The sequence below is a fragment of the Borostomias antarcticus genome (genome assembly GCF_949987555.1).
Source record: "Borostomias antarcticus genome assembly, chromosome: 10".
NCBI lineage: Eukaryota > Metazoa > Chordata > Actinopteri > Stomiiformes > Stomiidae > Borostomias > Borostomias antarcticus.
Genome location: NC_140243.1, coordinates 8,027,496 through 8,051,415, shown reverse-complemented (window position 1 = coordinate 8,051,415; position 23,920 = coordinate 8,027,496). Strand labels below are relative to the sequence as shown.

Sequence of the window (23,920 nt, the reverse complement as noted above, 5' to 3'; positions counted from 1 at the left end):
ATGATTCTGGGGAGAGGAAGGACCGGGAGAGATAGTGGTGGTTTTGACCGTGGGGCAGTAGCCAGGTTCAGGCTAGTCTGGCCAGCCCAGGGGAGAGCATGGAGCAGCGAGGCAAGTTTATTTGTATAGCACATTTCAGCAACAAGGCAATTCAAAGTGCTTTGCACGAGACATTAAAAGCAACACAACGTGCAAGAAACACATAAAAAGGTCATATAAAACTAAATGAAAAAATGGACATTTAAAACAAAATGCAGGAAAAATAAAATACAGGAATAATTTTTTTTTAAATAAAAAGCAGCGGCAAAAAGAAAAGTCTTCAGTCTTCAGCAGTAGCCAGGTTGGGGTTTGGCTGAGCAGGAAGAGAGGCGTGCATGGAGCAGTAGCCAGGTTGGGGTTTAGCTGAGCAGGAAGCGAGGCGTGCATGGAGCAGTAGCCAGGCTCGGCCCAGGCTGTGCCGTCATGTCTCTGTGCCTGGCTCACTGACCACAGAGGATGGAGGGGGAGTTTATTATAACACTAACCACAGCAAACAACCAGTCACCCTGTCATGTCAGACACAACACAACGCACACACGCACGCACACGCGCACACACACCTCCGCCTGAGAGGGCTTCACTCAGGGACCGGGTCGGTAGTGACTGGACCAGTGAACCCAACATACCCAGTTAGACGGCCAGGGAGGAAAGGAGTAAGCTAGCTAACGGACCGCCAGCTTGAACCAGGCTGTGAAAACAAAACCCTCAAACCAACCATGCAGTGCACATCAGGACAACTGATGATGCACGATGAGTAAGCTCTAATGTCATAGGTCATTAGGCGTGTGTGTGTGAATGCGACCAGCGGTTTAAATGCCGTCTGACATCACTATTACCATCAGTCAAGGACAGTGAGGGCAGCAGACATGTCCCGCCTCCTCCAGGGATAGGACTGGTGCATTGAGCCACTCGCTCAGCCTGGCCTTTAACTTAAAAGGCCTAGTCTGTGATCACCGGCCTCATCTCGACTTGATTGCGATGCAGCCTTCTTTGTGTTTGTTTCTGTAACGTTTGAGTGAGGGATGAACACAACAACTTCAACAAGCTAAATGTAGGCCATCTCCTCAAATTGACAGTCTGGCCCTCTCACTCTCACTCTATAATTACTCTATTTATAAAAGCTATTTAAATTCCAAATTGACCACACTGAGAGTGCCAAGAAGCCGGGGGGATTGTGGACTCCTTGACTTCCAAACTCTCTTTTTCTCCTGTATTTTCCATGCAGTTGTATCAAGGCCGCACGTCATAGCAAATCCCAACTGCATAGCTTGGTTAGCAGCTCATTGCAGGATTCAAAGCTCTTTTTCTTCCCTCTCCCCACAAGAGGACACACCCCAGAGGGGGGAGCATTCCTACCACTCTGTCTGTCACCCTGCCTGTCTGTCTGTCTGTCACCCTGCCTGCCTGTCTGTCTGTCACCCTGCCTGCCTGTCTGTCTGTCACCCTGCCTGCCTGTCTGTCTGTCACCCTGCCTGCCTGTCTGTCTGCCTGCCTGCCTGTCTGTCTGTCACCCTATTGGTCTGTCTCCCTATCTGTCACCCTTCCTGTCTGTCTGCCTGTGTCTGTCTGTCACCCTGCCTGTCTGTCTGGTCACCCTGTCTCATTTCCATCAAGATCACAGATGAAGTGACTATTGGGCTCAGTCATGTTGATAAAAAGTACAGCACCCACGGTAAATCAAGTTGTTTCTACGAGACCTTAGTCCCAATGCTACATGAACTTGTTAAGAGAAAAGATACAAAAGGTAGCATGAACACAGCACGCATTGACAATAGCTTGTTCCACCTGTCCTAGCCTATCCTACTCTTCTTACACAGAATGTACGCAGAGATCGCCTCCAGAAAGACAGAGGAGGACAGGTCTGCACATGTGCAGAACTTCAGACAAGAGCATCAATTCACTTTCACTTAAGAGTCTGACATGACACCACACAGCCCACGTTACAGCCCAGCCAACTGCAACAGGCTGTAGCCTAAGTTAACTGTCTCATTCCTACCCGACTCTCGATTCAAAGCAGCAGGCCTAATAGTCTACTTCTTCTGCCCTCCCCCAAGTACAAACGCAGCCATCCTCATCCTTCTTTGTACGTGGCCTATTTTCCATGATAGATTGGGCTCCAGATAGTAGCTAAGACCGTCTGTTCCAGCGCCAGGGGACAGCAGGTGTGGGTTAGGGTTAGCAGGGGGGAGCTGTGTCTCCATTTCCACAGGTAGAGCAGCGGCACAGAAACCGGTCAGGGGAGCTGAGGGACTCATTAGGATCTCCTGCAGCAGGAGCACAGCGAACTGCCAGCCCTGCACTGCACAGAGTAGCCTACCTGCAAGCCTGCTCCTCTTCACAACTTGGGAGGACCATGGAAGCAGGGAGGCGCCAAGCAACGGGTTTGGTTGATGAAGCCAGACTGAGTTTACAAGTGAATTTTGAGTCCATGTCATAAACCCTTTAGTCATGTCATAAAACTTTTTAGGCTCCAAGCAAAGCCGCTTGTTAGTCTCTAGCCTACAGACGTGAAACGTTGCGTCTTCATCCATGCTTAAATTGTGAAGTAAAAAGGCAAATGAAGAAAATAGGGCCAGGGAATTGTACTTTGAATATTCTGCTTTGACCCAGTTTCACAGGATAGCAGTACGGACATTTACTCCAGCGGTGTGAGTCATTTAACATTAGGCTATGTGCAAGTATGCTGCTTCCATTCTAAAAACTCTGACTCAGACACCTTCTCAGATAAGACACTAACCCACAATCTAGGCTGAAGTTAAATTACAAGATAAAACATTCAACAGCATGTTTCTGCTTGATAAGAGTAAGAACAGGGAACAAAAAGAGTTCCTCAACTAATGACTTCATCAAACTGTGGAGCTTTCTAGCTAATGTTGGCACATAGGCTACACTACTGACTGTCTAAAAGTTTAATGGCTGCCTGAAATAAAACAAATGGCACTAAAAGAATAAAGATGCATTGAGGAAGTCTATGATCAAAGGTGTCATCAGTCGAATATGGAATTTCCAGACGTTTGATAAGTGCATCTTTTAACCCACGGACCCCGCTGGGGTGTGTAACCAATTATTACAAACACGCAGACCAGACTCCTAAAAATGGAACAACCCTGATCCCTCCCCCACCACAGCTCCGCCCCCAACCCCATCTACCGATCTGCAAGCAGGAGGACAGGATCCATAGGCCATATGGCTCTTTTCTCTAAAAACTACAAAAAGTCTCTATTTGGAATTCAGAGCCCCCTCTCTCCACTTTGAATCGGGCAGCAGATTCTACCATGACCCCATATCCTTCATATTCCATGCCCGTAATTAACATTCCAAAGGCATTGGGGTAAGCTTCTGAAACAAAGTCTCTATTTATTAGATGTGCTTCCTGTGGTACAGTTGTGTTTACCATCAGTGACAAAGGAACCAGAGAAGAGAGCATCTTTTTAAGCGCAGGGCCGAGCATCACTGAAGCAGTCCACGGGTGTGTTCAGAGAATACGTGTGGCTGACAGAGCGGCCTGGCAGATGGGCGTGTAAATACACTGTACCTTACACTATTCCATCGGGAGGAAATGACTTGCCACATTAGGTGCTGCCTCTGGATGCACACCAACACACACACAGACAGACCAACCAACGACCCTGCTTGCTGGGGTATCCACCCATGGCTCTGCAGCTCTAAATTCGGTCCCTTTTACTTACATAGTGATGAGCTTTTTCCACAGTGAAGACATTAGTCATGTAGTGAGCTGCAGCTATGTGGAGGATTTTGGTGGGTGCTGAGAGGAGGTGGGGAATGAGTTATAGAGGCAAGCCTGTATAAGATCTGCATCCCCCCCCTCCTCCATTCTTTTTCTAGGGAGATTAGCAACAGTATGTTCTTTAACAGTGCATGAGCACTGAAAAACACAGCGTGTAAGGGCATGTAGTGTGTAGTAGTAGCTCTAGTTCAAATCCAACTTGTCTGACTGCTTTAGTTCAATAGAATAAGCTTCAAACCACAACATTCTAGAACTGCTCTGAATTCCAAGTCTATTCCTACTTTGAAACTACCATCTCTCACCTCGGTATTAATGAAGTCATTGACAGATATCAATTTAATAACGGCATTAATTGCAACATGTTACATTAAGTCACAGGCCAGGTCAGAGAGCATGCTAACTTGTGGGATGAATTACATTTATCACATATAGGACTTCCAGTCCAAGGCAAGAACACAATCACAGCAGATTCACTTTTTTTTTTTTAATTAATTATTCAGCCACTTGTAGGCATATCTTTTTTAAGGAGATGAGACTGCTGGGCAAATTGATTGTGCATGTTGTCTTATTCCAACTATAAAGCAGTCACTGCTCTGGTCTGGTCTGGCATAGACGATTGTTGGCACAACAATTGACAACAATAGCCAGCTAGCTATCCATGTCCGACTTGCTCATCAGGTTGATTGCTGTGGTTAGCTAGCGTTAGCTAACTTTAGTTGTTCGGAGCCACAAGCACACAAAGCAAAAAATATCTCAGACTCACCTTGTCCGGTTGTTTTTTGTCTCATCTTTGTTTAATATTCCGTGATTGCATTCCCCGCAATAAACAGAAATTTCAGGTAGCGTTTTTCTTTCTTTTTTTTTTAAAGCCAGATAGTTCCTTTTTGTTGAAATCAAGACTGACTACCCAACCTAGCTAGCTGACTGGTGTTAGCCTATCGGGTTTGAAGCTCATTGAGCCCACTACACTATACAGTCACGTTACGCTTTATCCTAAAACCCTCCGCAACGTCCAGTAAAACAGCAGCGACCTTTCGTTACAGGAGTGCCTGCTTGCTATCGCAAAAGCCACTAACTTGAATAGCTGAATAACACTTTTTTACAAGAGTGAACGAGCTTAAATTAGCTATACATCCTTGCCAAGCCGCATACACAGCTTGAGACTAGCTAACTAGCTAGATACTAGCATACTGGGCTGGCTAGCTACTTCCTTTCTCTCTAGCCTGTGCGCGGTGAAAAAAGTTGAGAGAAGCCCGCAAGCGATATTCCATCCACTGTCCCATTCACACAGATCCATAGCGCCCTCTAGCGGTACATACTGGTGGCATACTGGTGACACGATATGTTCATTACTTTCCCACAGACGACGACCAGGCCAGGTCCAGCCTGGCTTATGTGCGTAGCTGGCTTGTTTCTGTTCAGGACTGGTAGGACTGAAGCTAGTCATGCCACTGAAATAGCTGTGATTGAAATGACAAGAAATAATGTCTGATAAATTAAGATAGGTCTTGTCGCCTGGACACAATGCTTCCAATGTTAATCCTGCACAATAAGAGCGAGATAGCCAGTTTAGCTCATGAGCTCACAACAACTAGCAGCAGCTTCCATAACATTAATGGTAGCGGTCAGTGGCTAAAGCAGTTACACTGATGATTCCTGTAACGTTAGCTATTTTGCTGTAATTGGTTCAACTTCTGTTTCTGGACAAAGGTAAGGGTAACACAGATAACACAAGGCCCCCTTGGGTCAGAGCTGGTCATGGACAGTGTACCTCTCTCCAGGCCACCCACCTGCCCCCACCAGTGAAGACCCTGTGTCTCTAGCCCACTCGAGGGCTGAGTTGTGGGGTCCGTGGCGTGGTGGCGAGACTCAGCCCCCTCGCGTGATATTGGGTCGGGGGCAGTGGAGCCCTCTCTGGGCTACCCACCTGCCCCCACTGGTGAAGACCGTGTTTCTCTAGCCCTCTCAGGGGCTGATTTGTGGGGTCCGTGGCGTGGACAGTGGCGTGGTGGCAAGACTCCGCCCCCTCGCGTAATAGGCTATTGGGTCGGGGGCTGTGGACTCCTCTCTGGGCTACCCACCTGCCCCCACCGGTGAAGACAAGTGTTTCTATAGCCCACTCAGGGGCTGAGTTGTGGGATCCGTGGCGTGGACAGTGGCGTGGTGGCAAGACTCCACCACCTCGCATCATATTGGGTCGGGGGCTGCAGACCCCTCTCTGGGCTACCCACCTGCCCCCACCGGTGAAGACGAGGGCTGTGGACCCCTCTATAAACCCTTTATACACATTATTTGACCTTTCAATTCTCTTCACTTACATAAACAGACAGTGAGTGTGTGGTCTCTGAAATAATAAAGAAATATAATGTATAACTAACAGAAATACTGTTAGTTAATAAATATAATGTATAACTAACAAATGTATAAATAATAAATATAATGTATAACTAACAAAAATAAACTAAATAGCCTAACTCAAATACTCATTGGATTGCTGAAACTGAACAAGGAACAGTCTATCTAAGCCTATTGCTGCTGAACAAGGAACACAGGGTCTGTCCCAATTCAAGGGTTGCATCCTACCTACGGCTGTAGGTCGCAGCCTACACGGTCTACGTAGGTCGTGTCCTTCAGGCCAGGTAGGCCGGATGTAAACGTTTTGTGAAATGGGACGGTCTAGCCTACGGAGGATTCCCAACTCATCATTTTGTAGCCTAGGCAGCCCCAAGCGTGTGCCAAGCGCGCCGCGTGCCGGTATAACCTGATAATTTGTGGTTTTACGGTTTCTGGAGCTCTGTAGCCTGGCTGTACGATCGCGAACTTGTGAACAAAATAAATACCACATACGAGCAAATATGACCTGCTCCGCTATAATGAAACTGTTAAAACTAAGATGCCTGGATAAAGAAATAATTTTTCGAAACGATATATTTCACAGAATATAACCAGAATATAAACTAACCACAGGTTCGAGGTCTGGGTAACCGAACGCCTTTTCGCCTCAGCGTAACGACGTAACCCACGCATTCCCATCACCTGACTCAAGTAGCATGCTACATGCGACATCTCGCCTGCTATATCTTTTTTGTGGAGTAGTAGGTACTATATAGCATGCTACTTCTCGCCTGCTATATAGCAAGTAGCAGGTAGCAGGCATTTCGGACACAGCCACAGTCTATCTAAGCCTGTTGCTGCCCTCCTGTGGCCTAAAACGGTAAATGCTCTTGTGGTAGCAACATAGAACTGCAGGTTCTGGGACCACTGCCTCTTGTGGTAGCAACATAGAACTGCAGGTCAACAACGGGGCAGAGAAAGCCAGGGAGGGAAGCAGGGAGTGACAACTACTGGGCATTTGCTATTCTAGGTGCGCTGTCTTACAACCACGCACAAAAATACTTTTCATTCAAAAAAAATTCACAAAAATAAAATGGGTAGCCTATTAGACTATTTAGCCTACACAACACAACGTTTGGACAATGAACCCCACACAAAAAAGAGGATGGAAACAGTCTGTAACAAACAGACAGTGGCTGAAGCAGTTGGTACAACTTTTCTCTCACGTTGTAAAGGCAATTCAAAGTGTTTTACATGAGACATTAAAAGCATAAAAAGTGCAATAAACACATTATAAAAGGACATATAAAACGAAATGCAGAACAACAGAATAAATGATAAAGATAAGAAATCAAGTAAAATACTGTGTATTACATTACAGTGAGTTTAGCAGACGCTTTTATCCAAAGAGACTAACAATAATTACCTCCGCCCCAGGGGCAAAGCCCCGCCCCTGTCTGTCTGTCTGTCTATGTGTCTGTCTGTGTCTGTCTGCATGCGGACAGGATTAAACAAAAACTACAGGCCCGATATGCATGAAACCCTTTTTGAGCGGTATGCGTTGACTACTCCCCTTTTTTGTTAACACATTTGATTAAACAGTCAATTGTATTAAAAGACTTAGCCGGGACCCGTTGTTGTTAGAATTACTAGGCTACCTTTATTTGTGGAACTTGAACTTGTGTCTGCGTTGCTGGCTTGACATCATGTTAATAAAGCTAACACTGCTTTATGCTTTATCAACTGATGATAAAGCATAACAATGATGTTGTAAAATGCATGCAACACTGCCGATCTGAATGATTGATTCATTATTACCATGGATCGGTATTGGGATTGATCAAGGGCGAATGTGAAATAGCAGCCACGAACTCAGCGGGTTATCCGAGATGCGGTAGCAGCAGCCAAAGCTCCTGCTGGTGGGGAGTGAAGCTTTTCAACTCGCCTGTCACTGGCTCCCTGGAGGAATTTAGCCTGGCTGCAATAACGTTATCGCGAACGGAATTAATACAAAACATGTTCAGCTATAATTAACCTGTTAAAACTAAGATGCCTGGGTAAAAAAGTAATGTCTCCAATGGATATATGTGACAAAAACAGGTTAATATGCAAGCCGGTTTTCATTGCTAACTCAAAGCGGGGAGAGCCGGGAACGTGCATCTACATTTCACATAAATGTGAACCTGTTGGTGGACGCCCCTATAGGCCAGAAGTACAAAAGGCACCAGAAGGCCAGAAAAGCACAACTGCGCAGGTACAAAAGGCAACGGAAATAGTCAAATGACTACAAATTTGCCAAGATGGCGCGGTTCAATAGGGCTCATGGATGTATTAATAGAACTAGGGCTTCACTTTTGATAGCGGTCGGTGAATGGAGTGGCTGTATCCAGTTTTAGTACATCCATGGTGTAAGAGCACTTTATTTAGCCTATTGATTGCTGTCGGGATGTAATGAGAATTGCAAAAAATATAATAAGTGTTTCTAATAGATTACTGATTTTTTATTTTAGTGTCAGAGCACTTTATTCATTTATTGCTGTCGGGATGTAATGAGAACTGGAAAAAATATAACAAAAAGCGCATCTGAGCCAAACCACATACGGCACCTTTAAGGGGCGGGCCTGGAAGAGTTGAGAGCGTTTCCAAGGTAACAGTCTTCGCGTGGCTTGTTGCTCCACCCTGCTTGTCTATCTGGAGCATCACCCCAGCCAAACCCCTGGAAAGTGAAGGTTTGTTTTCCCCATGGTTTTCCCCTACTGTGCAAATTGCACAAACGACACTCGTTTGAACGACCGCAAACCTAGTACCTCTTTGCCGCTGATGCTGATACAAGCACAAGCGTTTGGTGCAAAAGAGCAATAGTGCTAACGTTATAAGGCGCAGGTAAGAACACCAACAGTGACTAGTCTACGTTAGCTAGCTAGCTAATGTACGTTAGCTATAGCTTGTTTGCTGGTTAGCTAACTATACATCTAGCTAGTCTGTGGCATGCCAGATTGTTTGAACTTTTTAAGATAGCTAGCCAGCTATATTTGCAATGCATTGCCTTTACGTTTTGATGACATCACGAGCACGCTGTAGAAAAGCTGGAGCTCAGTTAACCAGCTGTGTGTGTAACAATGCATGTAAGAAGCAGTAGATGTTTACAAGCTCCAAGGAGACTGATCAAATCCTCCAACTCTCTCGGGAAACACGTTGATCAAGTTAGCATTGTTCCCAAGGCGTATAGCCTGCCCTGTTGAATCAAGATGAGCTATCACCAGGTAACGAATAATAAATAATACATATTTTCACAGTCTTAAAGGAGTAGTAAAGGGAAAATGCATGTTTAGCCCTGTTTTAAGGTTACTTATGATCATATACAATGGTTCAGATCAAAACGTTGACAAAACTAGCACTTTTGAGAAAGTCTGATAATTGCTTTACCACTGTTTTGGTCATACAATGGATGTGGATGGGCACCTTGAAAAATCTTTCAAAAACATGTTAAACTCTCAATTTCAAAGACAAGAAACTCACCGAGGTGAGGTTCTGACATATAATTCGCCATAAAGTAAGATTCTAGTTCATCTGGAAAGGAAACGTTTAAGTTAATTGTTTTGCTTCTTAGTAAAACAGAATGGGTCATTTTTTTCCTAATTCAAAAAAAAAAAAAAAGTTGTCAACATAAATTAAGATGAACTGCAGCCCAGTAAACAACACTGGTTAACACTAGTTAAGTAATACATTAGTAATGTAAGTAAATGTAAGTCTTCTCTTTCTTTTCTTGTACACAGCACTTCTTCAGAGGCCAACTGTACCCCAACCCAGGCTTTACCCGCCCCTACGCTGTCATGCCAGGGTCGTTCTCCAGTGAGCCTCCCTCTGCCCTCACGCCCTCCCCTTTCTCCCAGGCTCCTATGCTTCCCCTGCGCTTCCGGGCCCGGACAGAGGCTGTGGACTGGCGCCGCATCTCCGCCCTCGATGTGGAGCGCGTGGCTCGAGAGATGGACGTGGGCGCGCTGCAGGAGTTCATCCTCACGGTAACCTTCTGTGACGTCACTGGTGAGAAGTGCCCCCACTGCTGCAACCCTGCGGACCCCGCCCTGCTGAAGCTGCTCCGCATGTCCCAGCTCAGCACAGAGTACCTGCTGCACTGCCAGGACTACCTGAGCTCCCAGGTGTCTGGCCTGGAGGACCGTCTGCAGGGGGCGCTGTCGCAGGCGGCGAAGGAGGGTGAGGAGCGCGCTCGTCTGGACGCCGAGCTACAGGCCGCTCGACAAGAGAGCAGACGGAGGAAGAAGATGATTGCCACTCAGCAGCTACTCCTGCAGGCTAGTTCCAACAACTACCACAAGGTGAACATCTAGACTCCTCTGGGTGGAGGAGACAAATTGCCTTTACTCCCAATCCAACCCAGCCCATCTGTCTCATGTGTGTTGACTGCATGACTATTTTGTCAGATTGGCCTGCCAGGAACTCTAGTGTAGTCTAGGCTATAATTATACTATAATTGTAATCTAAATCTTGATGAGATGTTTGGAAACATGTTTGTCCTGGCCAAGAATGTAATAATTACACATAATAAAAGGCATTCTTTTCAAGTTGATGCCTTCACATGACGTGCTTCTGTAGAAGTAAAAGAAACAATTGGGCCTGAGTGAAATTTGTCAACTCTGACAGTTCTTACTGTATTATCCATCATCCTAACTCTTAACCAAATAATCCATTTTTTCCAGTGCCAGTTCTGTGACAAATCATTCATCAATTATTCCTACTTACAAACACACCTTCAGCGCCGGCATCCAGAAATAACCGACGCAGGTTAGTTTCCCAACACTGAATTAATACTGTTTTGAGAGAGGAAAAAGAACGCTTCTTAGGCTGTGGTTTAAAAAGTTAAAAAAGAGAGGTGCTCAGTCCCAGGGGTCCATATTCATGAAAAATAGTAGGCTATGAAAGCCTAAAGATGGAAGCAGCACTCACTTACGTGAGTGCTGCTTCCATCTTTAGGCTTTCATAGCCTACTATTTTTCACTGAATTAATACTGTCAGTCATTCCCAATAAATGCCCTCAAACATGTCTGTCTGGTTAGACACGTTGAATGGTACTTTACCCTGTTTTTCTTTCAGTAGACTAGGGCGTTCCATTTCATTGCTGGTTGTTGGTTTGTCCTTCCCTCAGAGCGGCAGAAGAAGAGGCAGGTGCAAGAGATGGAGGATGGGATAGAGGAGCTAAGGGAGAAGCTGAAACTGGCCCAGAGTCGACTGGAGGCAGAGGCCCTCCGGAGGCAGCAGGTGACTGGAGCAGGAACACACACACTTGGACCTACCCCTCACGTCCATATACCACATGCAGTATATTATAACAGAAGCACATCTAGAATATACTCCCGGCTACACAGTTCATGACTAAATCTATCCTTCTGTACTAATGGATGGATGTACCAGAGAGAGCCTCATGAGTGTTTGATCCCCCACTAGGACCTGGAGGAGCAACGGAGGAAGGAGGCCTCGGAGCGACAGAAGCTGGAGAACTGGAAGGAAGAGGAGAGAAGGAGTTTCCAGGAGGAGATGAGCGAACTGAAGCAGCTCTTTCTAGAGCAGTTCAAAAATATGGCCAGCAAGAACTCCTCCATGGAGGCAGTGAGTCCTGGATCCTGATCTGTTTTTGAGCCACTAGATGGTACCAGTACCAGTAGTGTAAACAGTGAAGAACGTTCCATAGAAAGAACATGTAGAAATAGTCTGCTTCTGTAGCCCTTGCTGCAGGTTTTTTCATATCATGATTAACATTGTTGATCTATTTCACTACTTCACTCTACATCACTCTTGACTAATGCTAACCACTATGAACAGAACAGTCTTTGTCTTTAGAAACCGGTGTGCTGTACCAAGAAGTCTCTCAACTTTTGCCGGGGCAATGCACATGTGCGAGTTGACCACATTCAAACCCCATTTACAGAGGCTGCATGACATCCAGACAAGAGAGGTGTCGGTTTCCAAACTAGGCTCTTTCCAAGATCAGGATGAGTTGCAGCAAAGAGAACGGGAGCACAAGGAGCAGCTGGCTCAGCAGGTAACAGAGCAGTACAACGCACGTTCACACCGTTTATCTCTCTTTTCATCCATTTTCCAGTGTGTCTCTCTCTCTCTCTCTGTCCTCCCTCACTCAGAAGAGGGAGTGGAAGAAAAAGCTGAAGGAGATGCAGGGCAGCCACCTACTGGAGAGACAGAAGGTAGAATAGACAAGATTCCCACCGCATGTTTTGTAGGATGCGTTGCATTACATGCACGGCATGGATACATTGCAGTGTTGCCGAGCAACTTCGACTATTGCTTAAGTGTTCCACCTGTGTTACAAACTCAAAGCTGGTTGACGCTGGAACAGAGGGCCGTTTTGACCTGCCGTTACTGTATGTAGCTCCACTGAATTGGCTGCTGATGAGTGTATGTATGAAGTCCCCCGCTGATTTAGTGTGGTCCTCAGCTGCAGAGCGAGAACGAGAGGATGAAGTCAGAGCCCTCATCTGGCCTGCAGAGGCTGCAGCAGCAGATCAGCTCCCTCTCTACCCAGACCAAGCAGAAGGACAGGCTCATCAGGACCCAGGAAGAAAAGGTGGGCTAACGCCTTCACGGTGGAGGGGTGGCCTGCAGACCTTTTTTTTTAAAATCCTGCTGACTTTTTCAATAATAAAAAACGCAACTAAAATTGCTGTGTGCGTTTCAGATCAAGAAGTTGTCGGCCAGACTAATGCCTGGTAATAACAACTACCCCGTCATACTCCTTGAAAGACTTTCATAAGTTTACAGTTATTACAGAGTGTTAATGTTATTATTTTCTGTTCTTTAGTGTCAGATACTCCTGTCAAACAAACTGTCCAAGAGGCGGAGGTGGAGGAAGAGAGCACGGAGGAAGAGGAAGAACAAGGTTATTTATTCTGGAGTAGACGTAGTCAACAAACACTGAACGATACATTTCTACATTTGTTTTAGATTTTTAAGGTACAAAATGTCTTCGTATTAAAGCATCTCAGAGAGAGCCTCCCTATAACAGTGGGGAATGTCATCCTGTCCTGCAGAGCTGGAGGAGTCAGGAGAAACCAGGCGGACGTTGCTGGAGTCTCTGCGCAGGAACCCTGGCCTGGTGAGGGAGTTCAGGCCCATCCTGGAAGAGACCCTGGAGGATAAGCTGGAGAAGATGGGCTTAAGAAAGGTAGATCAGTATTCTTTATGTGTATATTTTTGTGTACTTTTGTACAATTTGTTTGAAAAAGGATCACGGCATCATTACACAAGTATAGAGCACTTACTGTAACTCACTGTTGTCAATTGTTTTGGTTAGATACCTATGATGGCCATTATAGAAATGTCCTTTTTTTGTACATTTTAGGGGACCAAGGGCATATCTCAGAATACCTACAAGAGCCTGAGCTCTCTGGTGTCGGGTCAGCGGCAGCAGAAATCCAGACAGGTCCGGAACCTTCTGGACCTCAGAGAGAGTTTGGCCAATGAACTGGCTCGCAGGGTGCGGCGTCTGCAGAAGAACCAGCCCACCTCTGTATCTACAACCCAGGCCCAAAGTAAGAACAACACCAGAACCAGCACCAATCTCCCGGGTCCGCACTGCTCCACATGCAACGCCTCACTCACAACAACTCTTATTTCATGTCACTTTGTACGCGGACGTGAGCTGATCTACAACGTAACCCAGTTTCGTTCGTTAATCTGCTCCCTGGACAATTTCAACACTAGAAAGAGACCATGTTCCCCCTCTGCTCTCAGCACGCTAACATGTTTGTGTTCAGAGAGGAGTTTCCGTGGAAGCCCTACCCGGGAGAGGAGCGCCAAGCGCAGGAGCACGCCAGTCAAGCCCCCCCCCAGGAAGAGAGAGAAGGCTCCGCTGACCCAGTCCCCACAGACATCAGACACCCGTCAAAAGAAAAACAGGTATGCCTATTACACACTGTAAATGTAAATATGTATTGTACTATTGCATTGAACATTAAAACATTAAGGCCCCATTGTGTACTATTAGCCATAATACAATTTGTTTTTCTCGGACTGTGAGGTAAAATCTCTTAATTTCATATGCTCCTCTTCTTAGCTGGGCACAGGCTACTTTAAGTCTCAGGTTTGTGGCGTCTGTCTTTCTTTCCCAGCACCCCTCCGTTCAGCTCTGAGGAGGAGGAGGCGTCCGTAGGGGACAGCGCCTATGTGACCAGCCCCGGCAGCAGATCGGCCCCCTCTGTCAGGGTGGTCCGCTCTGGGCCCCCCGCCGCCGCCCCCACAGAGGACTGGTCCGACTCAGAGCTGTCGGAGGGCCTCACACCTCCGACCGACCACCATGCCAGCAGAGTACAAGGTTGTCCTTCTTAAGACTGCTGCCTACTGTATCTTTATGCATTATTATTATTATGATGATGATGATTATTGTTATCACCACCGGCATTGTCTCACAGATAAACTGCATTTTATGTAGCCGTCCAGCTCTCCTCATCATTTACATGGAAATCAAGTGGCAAAGGGGTTTCAGTATTGGATCGGGAGAACGAGGCTGAAAGTAGTATAAACTGTCCCTTTTATAGTACGACCTACTGTAGCTACTTCTGTTTCCTCGTGCAGGATCTGTCGTCAAATCTCTGACCAGGAGCCTAGAGAGACAGTTGAGCTCTCCGGTGACTAGGCCAGTGGGCGGAACCAGAGTGATGCCGCCTACAACCGTTGTTGCCCTCAAGCCCAAACCCAATTCAGTTGTGAAGCACCTACAGGTAGAGCATGTATAACGTCTTTTCATCACCATCCAGCTGCCTTAGGATTCATTTGTCACAAACAACTATTTGTGTCTTATACTGTACTAAGTGTGAGACTTAAAATAGCCTGTCTTATACTAATGGAAAGGTTGCTCATACGTCTTTCCTCTTGCTGTTTTTCCTAGTTATCGGATGAGGAGAGTGACCTGTCTTCCATGGAGGAGATCCTGCCCCTGCCAGCAGGGGGCATGCCCCAGGGGGGGCGCAGGAGCATGGACGTGGCAGGGACGTCGGGTACCAGTGTGTGGAGCTCCTCCACCAGCAGAGCTGGGGGGCATTAATGCCCTGGCTGGCTGGCTGGCTGGCCGGTATGTGCGTGCGTGTGTGTGTGTGTATGCGTGCGCACTTGTGTGTGCTCTGTCAATCAAAAACAAGTGTGTGAACTGTATCACATAATGAGCAGAATAATTTGCATTTGCACAATTTATAAGCTTTGAAGATTGAACTTTACAGCAACCCTACTCCTACCTTCCGTGTTCTGAAGGTAGGATCATGTTTAATGAATGCTATAACTGATTAACAACCTTAAAGCACTATACTAATAATAAGTCATTATAATCTCTCTCATGTCATTGCTTTCACTAGATATTTTACTGTCATTGCTTTCACTAGATATATTAATGTTTTATAGTTTTATATACAGATTTCTGGTACAATATTTATTTACTTTTCAATTGACAATTGTGTCCTAATAAATTATTTGATATTTCAAGAATAAATGTCTTCTTATTCACATTGCAATGCAATCCATTACACTACCTTTTAAGTCAACTAAATAGACTTGCAATATTCATTGTGATATTTACATTGCATCTCCGTTTTTATTCTAATACAAGAGAATACAAACAATCCTTGTTATTACATTTATTTTGTTTCAAAAACATAAAAATGTGTGTGCTATGGTTTTGATTAACTGGTTACTCAAAGTACAGTGCATCCTAAAGTTACAATTGTCCCCATAAATGCCTGATAACAAGACCTAAAACCTTTAAAATGTCATGTAGTATAGGTAGCTATAGTATACTGTAGAAAAAATAAAAATAAAATAGAATACAAGAATGACAGTGATATACAAGCCAGGAAGTAACAATGAAAAACATCAAACTTGGCTAATATGAATTATTCATAGTTAACCGTCAGAAACAGTATGAAAATGTCCAAATCTTTATGCAATTGTCAATAAACAAATATCATAGTTGGTTGTGGAAATGACCTTCCAAGCTTTGCGTGGAGTTCAGCTGAGGACTGGATTACACATAGTCAAATTTTTGATTGGACTGTCTTCCTTCCATGCTTGGGACCCTGTAGGACTCACCATAGGCCTGCCTTGGCCTGCCGTCAGCCTTGTACACGGTGTTGTGCTGAGAGGCAGCTTTGTAGGCCATCCCATCATACCTAAGAAATAAGAAAGTGAGGGAGCAATATGAGTATATTTATATAGTCAAGAGTAATGGTTAAAGTAGATTTAGAGGTCAGAAAATTATAGTATTTTATATCTCAATAAATTCCTGGGGTTTGCAAATCCTCTTGTTCTGTTCTGAAGAGACTAAACTTACTGGTTCTTATCTGGAACCATTCCCCGACAGGCGAAACACATCAAAACCCCTCCTATGAACAGCACTGCCCCGCCTATCCACCCCACAAAGAGGGCAGAGCCGAAAGTATATCTGGAGACACACAAGATGCAATGGCACAACAGTTAAGAACAAATATAAACATATATTAATCAATAAAGTATTGGTCATTGTGTACTGGCTTAATTCTGGTCCCATTTCTGTGTGTTTACCTTGGAGTTAGAGACCCTCCACCCAGGATGCCAATTCCTCCTCCATATCCATATCCACCATCTGTGAATGTGGTGAACCTGAAGCTGGTTACAACCAGGTTTGCAAACGCAGACACCCCTGCGATTCCACAGACACCTGAGGGCAACACATTTAGTTTTGTTTAAGTTGCAAGATATGAATCCTAGCAAAACATGAATGCTTTGGATTATTGAATTTCACCTTTGGCATTGGTTAAAGTTAGCCTGGCTCCAGGAGCTCAAGCCCCTGAATCTTTTCAAAATGCAATTCAGGGTCTGGAAAGGCTCTCCTCCAGAGTGATCTCTTGGTTGGAATTCCAACCAGGCCAATCAACGTCCTTTGAATGCGTTCTTTGAATTAAACTGTGCAACGTGATTGGTTAGGAGATCATTAGTAACTAATCGCTGAGGACTCTTTCAGCAATGCCCATCTTGGAAAACGGCTACAATGGGAGCCTGTTCAGACGATGAAGTGAAACGGAATTCAGTTTGAGTGTCAGGCTAAGTTAAAGTTGTGACGCAGAACTTATAATTATAATAAAGCCAACCATGGCTAACATATGATTGGTCATCAGTTTGCGTACCTGTTCACACCTTTCATGCATGAATAAACATGTTTGTTTTAGGGGTGGGCCCGATCAGTCGCTTAAATATTCATGGTCAAAGTCGATTTTTAAATTGTGGTCATTAATATTGAAAATGTATTTTATTTTCAGGAAAACCTCTTGAGATGTACTGTACCATCTCGTCCTGACAAAAAATATACATAAGATACAACACAATATGCAACAAATAACAGATGGTCAAAGCTATAATTAGACAAAAACAAACATCCTCACACACTAATACATAATAATTTAGTGTTTGATAATAGTTATGTTTTGTGTATGATCATAGTTAATGTTTTATTCAAATAAACATGTCTTTAGAAAAATATTTTAAAATATTGAAACACCACCCACTGATTAATCAACCATGAAAAATGTGAGTTATGCACATCCCTAGTTTGTGCGTGATATGGAAAATGGCTGCCAGTGCCAATTGTTCCAAGTTTTAAAATATCAAAACTAAGGATACTTAGAGGATAAGGATACTGAAAAGGGTACGTAAGTAATTTGGATTGTTTATTATTCTTGAACATACCATGTTCATCTCAGACAATAGTGATGTTATAAAATGCCAATTTAACTTGTAGTGCTTCAATTCTATTAATTTCAACATACCTCCAAGAATAAACATGATCCCAGCGGTCAGGGTCATGGTGGCTTTGATGTTGTCATCCATGTTTCCCATCTTCAGACACTTCAGAGCAAAAATGGCGATGAAACAGCCGATGGCTCCCAGAATAATCCCCACGATCATCAAGGCTCGTACAGCTTGAAGCAGAGCTGAGGGACAAACAAAATACTATAATTGTATATTTTCAACCATAAAGGAAGTCCTTTCGTTGATCACTTCATTCCTCTCGATCTACCTCATTGCAAATAGGCCTACCCACGAATGGAAGTCAACGCATTTCAATGGATAGGACTGCAAAAACATATTTTTGTTTTGTTAAATAGTTTTTATTTGAAAAATAACTATGATCCAGTAAGTCTTACGTGGTAGTCCTAGTATGGTAAAATATGGTCTGCATTCCGAAGTACCATATTCTGTCCCTACACATGAATGCCATAGTCCAGAATAGGTGTAAACACTTGTTACAACTTTGAAAGAACGGTCCTGCAAACCCCACATATCCATCGCTGTTGCAGCAGATATCAGAAACTGGCCCAATGCTGCCAGCATGAATCCTGTTAACTGAAGCATTGAGGCGGCCATTTTAAGTCCACTGCTTCAGATATCTACTGTGCCCTCTCACAGTGTCTAATGACTGAAATGGTAGTCTATTCTTTGGCATGTATCTCTACAGTACAGTATATGCTCTTGAAACAGGGAACCATTCTTATCAAATGTTTACTTAAAATTGTCACTAGTAGCGGTCAGTATCGGGAAGTTTTGGATGTCCATTTCCGTGTTTTCGCCCATGATGGGTGTGGCTTGACCTTCTTTCATATTTAGTTATTTCATCATACGTCCAGGGGTGTAGTGGAGAGTAAAGCCAAGTAAAATCTGTTCACCCACCTCTTTAAGATGAGGCTGAGAATAAACTCTGCATTCAACAGTTTTCCCACATCTGTATTTAAACTACACCCCAGCATACTGCCATACGTACTGTACCTAATTCAGAGTGAATGTCGGTGAAAGCCTGTTTTGTAGCTGAGTTGAAGCTGAGTTTTTTTTCTACAGTTCAGCAATAATCTACTGTTCATTAAAAAAAAAAAAAGAAAAGTGATTTGAGTGTGTAACAAAATGTTACCGTTAGAGTCTGTACCTATTCAGAAACCATTGAAAAGGATCACATCACAGACAAAATTCTAAGTCTGTGATGTGATCTGCATTCCCGGGCGTTGGTCTCCTATCTTGTCCATATACTGTACAGTATGTGTTATATTTCCGAGCGTAGATTGTTGGCAGTAGGTTAGTGTCCTACCTGGTAGTCCCAAGATGGTGAAGTATGGCCGACACTCTGTGAAGCCAGAGCTCTGCCTGACACAGGACCTCCACAGGCCTGAGTAGGAGAACACGGCCGTGACGGGATTGTCAAACAGGTCCTCCGTGCCCCACTGGTCCATGCCCGTGGCGGCCACAATCCCCGCCACGCCTAGGATACTCAGGACGAAGCCCATCACCTGGCACAGGGTCGCCGCCATTATGCCGTCTATTCTCTGCTGCTGAGGTCTCTCAAATCTGAACCTTTGACCGCTACAGTAGCTCTCTTACAGTAGCACCTAAGTCTCCGTATGGGGGTGTGTCTAGGCTCTGGGTCTCTGTCTGACGGACTCTGGCATCTGGCAGTACTGGCCCCGGGGAGGGCCTGCCCTCTGCCCCAGTGTGTTTGCCCACAGCCATCTGAAGTAGGGTGGGGCTCAGAAGTAACCGTTACACAGGATGGAGGCGCTGCGCTTACTCATTATTAGTTTCAGACAACTCATTTGATGTGTTTTGTCACATAAACATTTGTTTTAGAATACTACGATTATGGTATCAGAACTATGCTCATCACTGGTCTTTTATAACATTGCCACCCTACCATTAATTTGCTACAACCTATGTCGAGAGACATGGCGGTTTAGGGCTCACATATCAATGATACAATTAAGCATTAGTCATACAGTATCTGTGTCCAGTTATGATGTATATATATATATTATATATTGTATTTTATGAAGAATATTGTCTGTGTTTTTAGATGTGTGTTGAAAAGTTAGCAGCTAGTTCATCTTTTAAATGTACAGTACGGTAGGTGCTGATTCAAAACGTTCTTTGATTCCTTTGTTTTGTGCGTAATGTTTTTGCTCTTTTCTGATACCGATACCAGGTGACTGTTGACTGAGTCTGGACCTACCCTCACTGTGTGCCACCCTCAGCCGACCAAGCTAAAGTAAATACTGATATGATTGTAGTGAACTGAAACCAATTTGACTGAGGCTGATACCCAGTGCAAAAAAAGCACACTGTACATCTGTACTCAGATGGAAAGAGGGTAGTGGTCATTCTTGAGACATTATATGAAAAGGCTCCATACCAATACCTAATTTGATCCTACTCTAAATTGAGTTTGAGATTATGTACGCTTCCAAAGTAGGACTTGACTGACCATATCATAAGAATATCTAGAAAGATGTATCTGAGAGCATCAGTTGATCATGGGTAGTATCATGTTATTTCTGTTTGATTGTATGAATTGCAAAATACTGTATTTTTTACCTATTATCTGTGATTTTTCAGTGTTATAAAGACTAGGCTTGAGACTTTCTATGTTGATTAATTTCAGTATGATTATGTGATATAATCATAATAATAATAATAATAATAATAATAATACACTTGTTTTCATGCTGAGCTGGACTAGTCATAGCTGAAAGCTTAGGATGCATTGAAAGGCCAAATAAACCAGGTAATGTGAAAATGATATAGGAAATGTGTGTCAGGATACAGTATCACCTGCAAGACTGCAGGTCTTTTCAGGTCACATGGTCCCTCATCAGGACAGACTGAGATTAGTTTGATTAATATATAACATACAGTAGTTGAGGTAAACAGACCCACCCAGTGAAACATACGGAAGCCTACTGTAAGGTTGAGAATGATGGCCATTCATCAGACTGGAACTTCACAAATACTTAACAAATACTAAGGAATATCATTGAAATATTAAAGTTTTACCATTCAAAGTGAATGGCTTTAGCAGATGGCATATGCATTATTATTTTTCAATGTTCATGCAGTGGCCTGACTACCTTCTGTAGTCTTATCACTGTATCAACAAAGGTTTGCTTGTTGAAGCATACTGTACAGGCAGTAGTTGCTGTAGCTAAATCACTCACAGCATTTCCCTTTTAACAAGATGGTTCTCTTCTGCCCCCGTTCAGCTGAACCCAATGTGATATCAGCTGAACCCAATGTGATATCTGCTGCCAGTTCGCAAAGCTGACAGACCATGTCTTCAATGTAGGGTACGGTATGAATGAGTTACAGTATACTGTAGGCTTAGTATGGGGAGGAAAGTACGTTTGACGGTTGTATAGACTTCATATGATATCGTTCACATAGTTCACAATAGGTTTTTCAAATTACTTTTCAACTGACTTTCGAATTCTTGCAGAGTTTTTAACCATAAACATCCAAAGGCCCATTTACACCCAAATCCCATTCTGGTACTGTAGCTTCGGTCAATTTAGACTTCCATTAGTGGCCTGAAAAAAATTAACAGGAACACTAAACAGAGCTGTGCTGAAATGATGAAAGGCGTGCCTTGGAAAATGTGTGGGGGAGGGGGGGGGATGGGGCCTTTTAACACACCCTACCTTCCGATGTCTGGTGCCTGGCGCCCTCCTCCTCCTCCTCCTCCTCAAAAAGGCTGGTTCTGTTATCAATGTGCTGCACCCCAATTTACACTAGAGGGCAGAGCTAGTGCAGAGAAATACCATCGAGCCTCACAGCAGAGACGGATTTGCAGGGATTGTGCCAAGGATGCCTTTCAGTAAAGACGCCCAGAGCTGAAATGTAGCAGTTGTCCGTGGGCCTCAGGAACTTTGGACTAAATGTGAACAGGTCAGAAGCAGGACAATCAGAATTTCCGACAAGGCCAGGGAGAGAGATGATCAAAATCACTACAATTAACATTAGTTTCCAGCTTTCTTTGTAGACGTGGTATTTGACACCATGAAAAGTAACCAAAGAGAAAATGAGTCTTAAAGACTAAATCCAAATCCAAAAACTCAACATCTACTCCAGTAAGAACCAGAGGAGATGGGGATGTGCTTTTCCAGTCCATGGTGTCCTGAGTTGTGCTATACTGAATGGGGATGACTCTTCTAAGAACTCATATCATATGAAGTAGTTCAGTAGATTCCCTACAGACACAATCTCTAACGTAAGTAAGTTTTGTAACCATTGATCGTTCCGCATCTCTCTGCCTCCCAAAAGTACAGTAGGCTAATGTGTAGCACTCATGCAATCAGATGGGGAGTGGGGGGGGTAGATAAGTCTCTCAGAAATGTGTTCCATCTGTACTATAATCTCTACTATGATGCCACAAACTGGGTCTGTCTGGCACGATTATCTAGAGAACCGGGCATTTTCTGAAGTTGACATTCGGCATGTGTCTTGCTCAGGACCCTAGGACGTACAGTGTCGCCTGTGAAGTTGTTTGGATCAGCGGTTCTCGGCGGGCACTGTGCCGGTAAAAAGTCGTTCCGCGTGGCCAGATTTGCCAATGCCACGGTTAACCCCATACCAAGGTGACCCTTACAATGCTACCAGGACCTAGCTAGCTACAGATAGCTATCCATTAGCATTCTAGTTTACTGTAGGAATAAAGACAGGTCAACGCGTTCACTATAATAGACATGCCCACTATTCTTACAGCACCCTAACCCTAACCCAAGTAAGCCACTGTCGAGTGTGAAGTAGTTGGTACGGGCATTGCACTAGTTTGAAGAATGAGTGAAAACTTCAAAAATACCCAAGCAATTAACCAATCGGACACCAGCAGGACGGCGTGACAGAGTGCACACATCATTGGCCGACAGGCCCGCATCCGTTATGCATTCAGTGGGGCGAGATCTAAATTAGAGAGCCAATTAACTCTGCTAATAGCCCTCTCCAATTTAATCTGGGAGACAATGGGGATTGAAGACGATGCTTTATTAAAGCTTCAAGCTTGTACAATATCCTCTTTCTGCCACAATTCTGAGGGCCCTCGTTCGCCTGCTTGTTTTCACTCCAATTAGCCCACTGCTTTCTATGATTAAGTGCCTATAATTATTTTTCAATTAAGGCTTTGATCTGGTGTGTACTATGTACAGCTCCTTGGTGTGACGCGAAGAATGAGGATGAGACAGTGAATTTGTTCTCTTCTGTTTGCCGTTGCAAGTGAGATTAAGTTTGCTGGACCGCCGGGACTGCATTTGGTAGCTTCCACAAATAAAACTTATTAAAAAGAGAGAGATTTTCCTTCGACTCCCTGGCTCCCAAGTCAGGTTTCTATGCTAATTGCCTGTTACTGCAGGTCAGGGGCTCTGAAGAACTCAGACGCCAAACGAAACCTTTACCTGCATTCGTTTTGACTTCCTTTTGTGCTTTTTGTATCAGCTCAATAAAACAGCCATAACCAAACCATATACCAAAACATATCTTTATTATGTCAGCACAGAGCGAGGCCCCGATGCGTTCACACACAACAAGGTACTTAACACACCTCACACCTTAATTCCTCTATTTACCTACCTGTGCAGGGAGCTCGATCAAAAGAGGGGCAATGTGTCGGGTGAAATGACAGCCTGGGTTAATTATCTCCATAGCAGCAGGGATTAGAGGCAATCACAGTCAAAACGCAGCGTTCGTGGGGGGGGGGGGGGGGGGGGGGGGGGGTGACGGTGTGCATTGTGTAGAAAGCCTTAACTACTACTGTAGGAGCTACCGTAACACCCCCCCAGGCCATATCTGACACACACACACACACACACACATTTTACCTGCACTCTTTTCCTCAAGGACCTAGCATGAGAGAGGCAAGCCTAGCATGGTCAGGAGAGGAAGGGTCGAGTATTTCCTGTGTTGTAGTATGAAGTGTTGACTTCATATTTTTGGACTTTT

General features: G+C 44.4%; 3 protein-coding genes across 4 annotated transcripts in view; 1 reads left to right on the top strand and 2 right to left on the bottom strand.

Moving 5' to 3' along the window:
* The window catches only part of LOC311314017 (myosin IXB), a 67,711-nt gene extending 62,791 nt beyond the window's left edge, over positions 1-4,920 (bottom strand). For both annotated transcript variants that reach the window (XM_084444293.1, XM_084444294.1), the window contains exon 1: positions 4,551-4,920. The gene's annotated coding sequence lies outside the window, so the exon portion shown is untranslated. The remainder of the gene's footprint in view (positions 1-4,550) is intronic.
* A 4,449-nt stretch (positions 4,921-9,369) lies between these two features.
* On the top strand, positions 9,370-15,194 carry dzip1l (DAZ interacting zinc finger protein 1-like; the record flags this gene model as incomplete). The annotated part of the gene is made up of 16 exons (XM_084443936.1): positions 9,370-9,384; positions 9,898-10,458; positions 10,840-10,924; positions 11,286-11,398; positions 11,585-11,746; positions 12,066-12,179; positions 12,277-12,339; positions 12,591-12,719; positions 12,831-12,861; positions 12,954-13,031; positions 13,183-13,316; positions 13,494-13,683; positions 13,909-14,050; positions 14,263-14,465; positions 14,726-14,871; positions 15,039-15,194. The coding sequence occupies 16 exons, from the start codon at positions 9,370-9,372 to the stop codon at positions 15,192-15,194; spliced, it is 2,322 nt and encodes a 773-aa protein (XP_084300062.1).
* Positions 15,195-16,163: 969 nt separating this feature from the next.
* Positions 16,164-19,470, bottom strand: LOC311313917 (claudin-18-like; the record flags this gene model as incomplete). Its single annotated transcript, XM_084444166.1, has 5 exons — positions 16,164-16,308; positions 16,470-16,580; positions 16,700-16,835; positions 17,941-18,105; positions 19,251-19,470. The coding sequence occupies 5 exons, from the start codon at positions 19,468-19,470 to the stop codon at positions 16,164-16,166; spliced, it is 777 nt and encodes a 258-aa protein (XP_084300292.1).
* Between the last annotated feature and the right edge of the window lie 4,450 nt (positions 19,471-23,920).